Source organism: Impatiens glandulifera, chromosome 6, assembly GCF_907164915.1.
Source record: "Impatiens glandulifera chromosome 6, dImpGla2.1, whole genome shotgun sequence".
Classification (NCBI taxonomy): domain Eukaryota; kingdom Viridiplantae; phylum Streptophyta; class Magnoliopsida; order Ericales; family Balsaminaceae; genus Impatiens; species Impatiens glandulifera.
This window is the reverse complement of record NC_061867.1, coordinates 14,949,216-14,959,905: the sequence shown is the minus strand read 5'-3', so window position 1 is coordinate 14,959,905 and position 10,690 is coordinate 14,949,216. Positions and strand designations below refer to the sequence as shown.

The window sequence follows — 10,690 nt, the reverse complement described above, 5'->3', positions numbered from 1 at the left end:
AGTTGAGAAAACTCCAAATACACCATGTTAAAATAAGTCATTTTCAAAATGATTTCCAAAACTTCGCATGATAGTCAAAAATATTTTTAGAATTTCATAGGAATCGAGTTTAAAATTTTCGGAGACACTACGAAGATATACGTTTTTCCAAACAAATCCCACAAGTTGTGAAATTTTTTATGGATATTGAAAATAAATTTAAAAAACAACATTTTTAATTTTATGATTTTTGGACTCGTGAAATTAAGTTACAACCTCTCGAAGTTTCAGATTTTAAAAAAAATGTCTATTGGAATTCATCTGTGAACCAGTTCGTTTTTTTATCATGGATAAGACTTTTGGTGGAGAAAATCCCTATTGGAGTCTGCATTGTCTGGATTTAGAGCCCTGTGATAAGCACAATAAGAAATCATTTTAGTAATTTGCTTTCCATTTATTTCCAATTCTTGATGCACACACATCATGGAATTAAGTGGAACACTTACAACACTTGTGTGCAGGCACCATAAATTTGTCTACAAACCACACATATCTTTACAAAGAAACTTGATGGAATTCCCAAAATTCCAACAACAGGCTCCATCTTTTCATCATTAGAAAAAGCAACTTCAAGGCGAAACCAATCACAAATAACATGAACCCACAATGATCCAACATCGGCAGGATTTATAGCACCTCCTTTCACAGGACATAGACAAAACTCGCGCTTAATATCTAGTGTCTCACACGCAGAAATCCTTTACATGCCTCGCTCTATAACATTCTTAATGCACAACTATTTTGCATCTTATACATATAATAATTTTGTTACACTCTCAATCTTCAACCCATCTATAGACAACACATTGTTATGTTGTCCACTTCACGTAAACATGTTTCTCTTGTAAAAACGTAAGCAGCTTCTGCTTTTGAATCTTTATTGAAGGACATTTCCGAGTTTTCACTAAAACAAGACTATGGGAATGAAACTCTGCCATCTGCAACATCCATTGCTCCAGTGATAGAATGGAACCTTTCACTCGCACACTAGTTTTCCAACCTTTTACTTTGGATCCAGTATGTCGTTCGACTCGTTCCCAATCACTAAGACTCTACTTTACTAAGCTACATAACCCACATTTGATCACAACCCAGTGAAGACTCGGAAAATATATGCCTTCCACCATAGAGCATATGACAGTAACCTTGTCAGGCAGATCGTTCTTATTGTTTTTTACTTAAGACTGAAATTTTTCTAATTCTGACAACTCGAAATTGAACCTTGCTCTGCACTTGAGACAATAGTAATTAGAGGAAGCATGATCCTTCACAAGGCTGCTATGAATTTTATCACATGCAACATGTAACAAACCTTTACAACCATGGCAGTGCACCAATATAGTATTGTCAAAATGATGTCGAATCTTCATACATACAATACAAGAACGCGTCTTACAAGAAAATTTATTATCATACAATCTGGATCCACAACTATCACATGATTCCATCTTTTTTCTCTTAAGAGTTTCATGCTTCTGAGTTTCAAGTTCTTTATGCTGATCCAAAGAACTAGCATCATGGATCTTGTCTCTTAGAGAATTTAGATAATCAAAGTTCCCATCTACTGCATTAATCTCCACCATCAACATTTCATTAAAGCCTTGTTCGGCTAAAAAGGCCTCCTTTATTGCATACCGGAAGTTACTGTGTTTGTTATCATTCAACTCATTCCTCTTTTGACCCAAGCATAATCCCGTTGCGTTCCATTTCCTGAATATCCAAAAAAACATCACACTGTTTTGTCAATCTGGAAGTTTAAAACCTGCCTTGGAGTTTGGGTTCTTGAATCAAGAACAATAACTGGCCAAATAGGATCATTCTTCCCAGACATAGCCCAGACTATATCATCACAAATAAAATCTTCAGGACCATATAACTCTCTCGTCCTCTCGTTGTCCCTGTCCTGTAATGATCCACTAGGTTGTTCAAGTTTTATAGGGTGCAACCTCTTTGTTTCAATCCATTACTGAGAAGTCGACCGATTGAAGTCGAAAACTAAGAAATCTTATTTGATTCTTTCTATGTAACTTGACGAAGGAAGAAACAGACGACATAAATCGCATGTTCATCGAATCAACTCTTCTTTACCTTTGTGAATGTCTCTTCTGCTTCCTTAAACATTGAAATTTCGTTTGTCTGTTTTTCTTCCAACAGATAGTCCTAGTGGATCTCGCCAAAGAATTCAGGTCAAGAAATGGGACTGATCGAAGCTTAGTCCTTTCCTAAACTAATCAACAATCCAATCCTAGAATCTATCAACTAAAGGATAACCAATCAGATTCATCAATCAAACTAAAGAATCAGACAGTTAGGAAAACTAGCTGAAACATAAATCAACCGATATCAGATATAAGTTCAAGATCTAGCAGAACTCCGATTTTTTTTCTTAACCGAATGAGTCCCCCCTAATGGAATAACCGTTCCCTCCTTTTATATTCCATTGGAGGGCAATTTGGAATAAAACTCACATTTTCATTTATTCCTTAACTACCTCTCTTTCAGCGGGTCGACTGAGTCGGAATTTTAACCCAATGAATCTAAATTTTTTATGGTGGATGTCTATCTCTATAATCTTGAATTCCCCTTTTGAATCAACCCATATTATGCATCCTAACCCTAGTTATGATTTTTGTGAAGTTTACTCTCCATTTAGTCTTCGGTTATCATACAGTTCTTTCACCTAAGACTTCAATCATTCATAACTTTTGGCTCAACAATCTTCATAGGATGAGTGAGTATGTTTTGAAAAGGCCCGAGACTTACCTACAACTCTCATGTTTGATATTTGGCAAACAGAGAATACATTACCGAGATAAAATGACTGTAATATGACTGGTCTCTATATGCACCACTCTTGTTACGGGCGACCTGGTGCAAGTTATATGACGAACCACAAGGCCTACTTAGTACCATTGGAAAGCTGACTCAAAGAGGTTTTCAATGATAGATTATTCAGCCGATATGGTTGAATATATTTAAAGATATGCATTTTTGAAGTGAAGATTTCCTCTAGTTAACTCTTGGGACTCGGGACCGAGGCTTGGGTTCATTTTTATCGCCTCAAGACATATCTTAAAGGTCGACTCAAGGCCCGGGGCCGGTTCAGTTTGAAAGGTAAGTGAATTATCTTTCTAACCCAAGTTGAATCACTCGAATTTGTTAACCACAATTATGAATTTTTTAGTAGGGACATGTCAGATTCAATTCTCACTTGGACGTATTTTTTTAGCCCAAATTTCGGCCATTTTGAGGATCCAAGTTGGGAAGGAATGTGAAGGGAAGTTGTAAAGAACTCATTTTCTTTTCTAAAACATCCAAAATTATCGAATTCCATTTAGAAACAAGACCCAGGAGAAATTTTAAAGTTTCAATCATGTTTAGGGCCTAATAATACCTGGTAGGGTTCAAACACCCCTTTTGTATAATCCCTTTTCAAATATTCCGAACTTTCATCTTTAGTGACATCATCTTCCACTAATATTTGATTTCAATTGGGCGGCCAAACACCTTAGCCGGTTGACCCACAGTTGACATCTCCTTGACTCGGGTTGACTCACTAATTTGTGAGTTGACTCACCAGTTTGACTCATTTTTTGATTTTTTTTTTTGTATTTTTGAATAATATCTACACATAATTGCAAACAATAATATTATATTCAAAATCCAAAAATTATAAAATAAATGATATGAACGTCTTACGAGTTCTGGAAACCGAGTCGTTATGAAAAACAACGTTTTGACCCATAAACGAGCTCCGAAATGACCTTATACAATACATTTTATCCAACAATAATATTATACTAAAAGTTCACGATTTTTCATTTCGGTCATTTTAAAGGTGCGAGGGCACTCGTGACTTGAGTATTTTTAAAATTCGACGTTTAGACCATTGTTTTTAGATTTTTCCGAGTCGGTTTTTCAAAAGACATTTTTTATGTTTTTGTTCTCCCGGCCTAATAAATAAGCATAATCGCTATATTAGACTGATTTATTCATTGAATACATGAGTGTAAAAATTGAATGTCTATAGATCTGAACAGGACATAAATAGTAATAAAAATAATATTTAAAATAAATCAGGATAATAAATGTACTTCATGGCACGATCCGCCTCATTATCATCGATTGTGACAAGCATTCCTATGTTTATATAATTTATATATTATGTAATAAATCATTTATTAAATAAATTATATTTAAAATTGTCTAAATCTAATCGAACCGGTCTAAATCAAATATACGATTTATAAAATCTCTAAACCGAATCTAATGGTTACAGTTGAATTGTCAAACCCAAGGATTATGGTTAAAATTTAAAAGATATCCATAATTTATAATTTAGTAACCCTCCAATTACTCTAATCACTTATTTTTAACCATCAAATTATTTTTTAAAATAAATTGCCTCTCAAACTTTCAAAAAATGGTCAACATTTCTATCAATTTTTTAGTTAAACATAACGACGCTAACTAAAATCACTTAAACTATTTTTATTATAATGAAATCATTTATATGATATGAAAATCTATACCAAATTGCAAAATTGGTTTAGTTCAAAAGTTGAATATCAAAATTTTCCTTATATAAATACAGTTTTTGTTTCTCACATTTTAATACAATGTTTTCTTTTTATGGCTATATATGTACTTGATTATTTACCTTCATTCTCAATAAAAAAGAAGTCATTAGTGGTTGATGACCTTCCCATTTCAATATGATTGTTTTAAATGAGAAATCGAACTTGGAATATTGTCTTGATTATGAAGATGCTGATGAGTCATCTGCAATATTGTTGGACTACCAAAATTGATGCTTTACTTGTGAAATCTAGAGATGCCAATAAATCTCTAGTGGCTCCAAGCTCGGGACAATCACTCCACTCCCCAACCAAAAGAAATTGTAACTGCCACCCAACGACCGTATCGTCTTCTATTGTTTGATTCGAAATTTTCACCACATCCTCCTTGTAACTTAACTTCCATGGCGCTGCTATCGCTGGTTCACATTCTGATGTTGAGACATTCTCACCCGTACAAGTTACAACAACGCTTCCTGTCGTCCACTCATAATAAAAGAACCGCAATGTTGTAGGACTCATTCGAGTTATTTGAACTACCCGCCCTCTGTCTATCAAAATCCCAACTAAGCAAGGTTCTCTCGTTTGGACCTGTTGATTGATCATATAGAATTTTGGATTTATTGTGTCCATCTTTTCATTCACCGTCTTTTGTTTATGAAAAGGCATAACAATTATCGTGATCCCTTTGTCTTTCATCAGGTTATAGATGTTTTCGTGTATTGTGGAATAGGATGAAACCATTGTGAACTTTGGAGACGTTATGTTTAACTGAAAAAATCGATAGAAGTTCTTCTCAAAATTTGAGGGTCATTAGTGACTCAATCTGAAAGTTTGTCAAGATAATTTGTTTTAAAAAATAATTCGAAAGTTGAAGATAAACTGTTAGAATAATTAGAGGATCGCCATGATAATTTAGTTAATACATTTTTTAAAATAATTTTATGTATAATTGTATTATATAATAATATTTTTCAAAACATATTCAAATGGAATTGAACACGTGATTTTTTTATTTAATTTTTACTTTTTTAATACAATCTTCTCTCATTTCTTTCGTGATCCTCTCTTTTACACAATTTTGACATTATTAATGAAAGTGTCGTTAATGAGGATAGTAGAAATGATTGTTGATAACTCCATGAAAGACATGATACAAACTAGTAAGAATTGATAATTGTTGGGGGAATGTTAAAGCTGAAAAGTCTTAAATTTGATTAATATTTTCAAATTCAGTATATAAACAGATTAGAATTTAAATTTGTAGTCTAAATTAAACTTAATAGGAAACTACATGGTTAGTCATTTATTATTAATACTAATAGAAAAACGCCTTAATTACAATAATGAATATAATAATAATAATATGATATTTGGACAATAATTGATTAAATTAATGATTCCGAATAAATAATTTAAAAAATCAAAAGGATAAAATTCGTCCACGTCAATTCACAAGAAGAATGATCTTCTTCTATAACAGTCCAAACTTTCAGCGACGATTTTACAGAAATGGCAGAAGCTAGAGATTGATGCTTCAATGGAGTTATTCTATCTCTTATTTTCCATCTTCTCCACTTTCTTCATCTCCTTCCTTCTCACTCTCCTTCTCCCCTTCCGTATCCTCCTCCATCGTCTCCTCCGCCACAAATCAACACTCGATGATGAATCCAATCCCGTCTCCTTTTACCAAGGCATCGTTTGGCACGAGCGGCGTCGTCCTACACACCATTCTTTCAAGTATCTCGTACGTTATGCCCTAATCAACCTTGATCGTATAGAAACCCCTCCATCTGACCACTTATCCGCCGATGAAGCTCGCTCTGTCGCTGGAACTTCCGGTCCTGTGTAAGTTACTCACCGATTCGAATCTTACAGTTTAAATCATCAAATTCGTGATCTTTTCTATTCTTTTGACAGTTTTCTATTAACCATTCCTCCAAGTGTTGGGTATGAACAAAACCCTTTGAGTGTTTACTATTGCTATGAGCTGGATGGAAATGTAACATGTTTGAAGAAATGCATAGCTGAAGTATGTGATTTCTTATCCCTGGATTGTGAAGATGTTTAGTACAGTTTCATAAATTGATCATCTTGATTCTTGAACACTTGATTTCAGGTGACTAATACTCCTTGGGGAGAAAGGGTAACTTTTCTGTTTAATCCGAAATCAGATACTGTGGTGAAATCTCTTCATGTTAGCCCGTTCATGGTGAGTTTAGTGATTTTCTGATTCATTGAAAATAGATTAGGATGCTGGATGTGAGTAATGGTGAGTGGTTTGAATGTTTTTGTATTACAGGATATGGTTGGGACTTGGCATATTAAAACAAATTCACCTGGAAGTGATTTGTTCATATCGATTTCAGTTCATCATCCCGAGCTTGGAGACTATTTCATTGCTACTCTAAACGCTAAGAAAATCACTTCATGTTTAATAGATGATGCTACACTGTTCTTCTGGCTGATGCCTCATAAAGTTGCGGTTTGGATCTATTGGCATGTTAGGCTTCTAACTTATAATGATCTGACATTATTTGTTAGCATCAATACTTGGTCATTGAGTTTTTAAAAATGGTTGTTGTTATGTTGAATAGTTGGTATCTGTAATCTGATCTTCTTGTTATTCTTCCAGGCTCTACAACTGTGGTGGAAAGGAGTGAAATACGTGCAACATCCTAGGTATGTCGATCCAGAATATCGGGAGGATGTTTTGTTTCGTGATAGAAAGCTTCAATCTTGTCCAGCTCTTGTGACTACTCAAAGCAACTCCATGAACAATAATGGCAATTATAGAAGATTCAAATGGACTGATGCTAAATGGCCATGGTCCTAAAATGCTAACAGGGTAAGTAAGCATTGTTTTCTACTCTTTTAATATTTATCGACAATTTGTATCAAGAAGACCTGACATTATCCTCCTACAATACATATTCGATGCCCGGTTTTCAATTCCTCCATCTCTCTCTGCCTCTAATTGGTAAAGGCGTGTTTAGTTATTCTGATATTTTTACTGTTCTATATTTAGGTTCCATGGTCATTTACTTACTCATTCACAATAACCTTTGGATTTAAACAAAGAAATGTGTGAAACACTTTTATTACCTTTCTCAATGCACATGAATGCGAACCCTTCATCCAGGTCGGTCCTAAGGTAAGGCCAGCGGATAGGACTAGCACAATAGTGTCTTTCCTGGGGGTCTCTATGGCGGTTGTGGTCCATTTGTTTTCTCTTATTTTGGTCCACCTTTACTTTTCGTGTGTTTTGCATGATTTATTAAACGATGACATTCTTCTTCTCGTCTTTGATTCTTCTTTCCCTTTTCCCTTCTTTTATTCAAATTCAAGTCTTCAAACCATCAAAAGGTATCCATCAAAGTAACACACCAAATCATTCCTTCCCATTCTATTGTTATAATGTATCATTCCAAAAAAAAAAAAAATACTCACTTTGTAGGGACTTTTTGGTGGAGTTTTGATAGCTCAAAACATCGTTATTTAAAATCATGAGATTCCATTTGCAAATATAAACTTTTAAGGGTATTGGATTGTGCAAAGTAAAGAAACAAAAAAAATCAGTCTTCTTGCAAAACTTGTTTACAAAATTATTCATTTCACATGTCCACAATTTTTTTTAAAAAAAAAACACCTTGGATTAACATTCTAAAAACATAAATATCATAAGATAAAAAAATTAATGTCTATTTTTATGCTTCATTAACACTAAACAAAAAACTTAATCTAGAACATGAAAAGATTATGTTTGTATCAATGATAAACTCCTTCCGGATTGAGAATGACACTAAATTTGATATCTTGAAAATTCCTTGAACCCCATTGATTGACAATCCCTATTCTAATTAACTGAAGTTTCATTGCAACTCCTTACCCCAAATTATGATACATGGGATAAAACAAAGTTTTAAAGACTATTTTTTCACCGAATTAATGTGAAAAAAAACCGATCTCATGTAAAACGTTTCACACATTTGATATAAACTAAGCTTTATAAAATAAAAGATTTATTATATTTTTTATTTTAGAATTCTTAATTATATTAATAATATATTTTTTATACAAAATATTATGATATTATTATTGTTAAATAAAATTAATAATTATTGTTATAACGAAATTAAGTCTTATAAAATAAAAGACAGCATCACACTATAACTACTGTATAGAACATTACACTATATTCAAGGATGGATGGACACTTGAGGTGGGCTTGTTTTAGACTATTATCTGTATTAGAATTTGAGAGAGATAATTAATATTTAATTGAGATTTGAAAGTTTGTTTGTTTGATTTTTGTTTTGGTTAAGTTTTGTATACAAATTTTATTTAATTTTATTTATTTTTAAAAATTTATTAATTATTTTACTTTTTAAATACATAAGATAAAAAGATAAGATTATACTTTTTAAATATATAAAATATAAAGATAAAAATAAAATATATTAAATAAAGAGTATCTTATTATTTCATAAATAAAATAAATGATTAGATAAATAAAGTGAATGTGAAAAATATTAAATTTTAGATAATATTATTAATATATATATATATATATATTAAAGTTTTTTTTTATTATAATTATTTAGATAATAAATTTTTTTAATAGTTTTTTATCTCTCAAATATTTATTTGTTTCATGTCTAAATAATATTTATAATAAATAATTAATTTAAAAACAAATAATTAACATAATGTATATCCTTAAGACATATACCAATATTTAAAAACAATAATAATAACAATATTTTACTATTTTTAATTCTCTTCTATCCTTAATTTTATTTTAACAATAAAAAAATATTTAATTTTATTTTAAGTCTACCTTATCTGAATCCATCTCTAACTATATTGTTATAACTTTTAATAAGTTTAATTCTTATATTTAACCTAATTTATTAAATATATAATATTCAATCTTTCAATAATGCAATCAAATAAAACTTCAAAATCCAAAACATAAAAGAGTAAAAGAGAGTGATAAAACAATGTTATATTATATATTTATAAAACTTCAAAATCCAAAACATAAAAGAGAGTGATAAAACAATGTTATATATATATATATATATATTATGTACAAAACCACATTACTCTCCTCTTTCAAATTCTCACATTCAATAGCTTCAATAAATTCGCTATACATTGGTTCAAACACTCGTGGATCTTATTCATTCGTTTCACCAACAATATTGTTAAGTATTTTGACTTAAATAAAATTCAATAATATTAGATCGAAAAATGGTTACTTAAAACGAGAGCTTGAGAGTGATGTATTTGAAAGAGCATGAGTAACAATATTGACTATAGGATTATATGATGCAAGCCACCTCACTATGAAACAAAACCACGTTACTCCCCTCTTTCAAATTCTCACATTCAATAGCTTCAATAAATCCGCTATACATTGGTTCAAACACTCGGGGATCTTATTAATTCGTTTCACCAACAATTTTGTTAAGTATTTTGGCTTAAATAAAATTCAATAATATTAGATCGAAAAATGGTTACTTAAAACGAGAGCTTGAGAGTGATGTATTTGAAAGAGCATGAGTAACAATATTGACGATAGGATTATGGACGTATCTATGTAGGGGCTCGAGTGAGCTCAAGCCTACCTTACAAAAAAAATATTTTTTTTAACTGTTCAAATTTGAAAATTTGACTATACCTGCTCATTTCTTCAAAATTTTCAATATACTTCACTGTTTATTTATTTAATTATTAAAAAATGGTAAAATTTACCTTTATATATTTGTTTTATTCCTAAGTTTTTCGTTATTTTTTTAAGCTCACTTCAAATTATTTTTAAAGCCCACTCCAACTATAATTTTCCCTCGATGAAACAATAATTAAATAAAGATGGTGAAAGATGAAGAGACAAAGAAAAAAAAAAAAGATTACAAAAGAGTTTGATTTTTTTTACCCAATTGAAATTTAATAATAAAAAGTTCAAAAACGTTTTGATTGGTTGACAATATGGACACATTTGAACTGATTTATTGTAACATTTATATAATATAAGAAGATTTGAACTAATTAACTGTAGCATTTATATA

The 10,690-nt window shown here is 31.3% G+C and overlaps 1 protein-coding gene and 1 pseudogene across 1 annotated transcript; one reads left to right on the top strand and one right to left on the bottom strand.

Moving 5' to 3' along the window:
* Window positions 1–286: 286 nt before the first annotated feature.
* Window positions 287–5,360, bottom strand: LOC124943232 (annotated as a pseudogene).
* A 751-nt stretch (window positions 5,361–6,111) lies between these two features.
* Window positions 6,112–7,568, top strand: LOC124941791. Its single transcript, XM_047482144.1, has 5 exons — window positions 6,112–6,464; window positions 6,537–6,648; window positions 6,736–6,828; window positions 6,919–7,119; window positions 7,252–7,568. Exons 1-5 carry the CDS (start codon window positions 6,157–6,159, stop codon window positions 7,450–7,452), a joined length of 915 nt encoding a protein of 304 aa, XP_047338100.1. The 5' UTR covers window positions 6,112–6,156; the 3' UTR covers window positions 7,453–7,568.
* The last annotated feature ends 3,122 nt before the right edge of the window (window positions 7,569–10,690 follow it).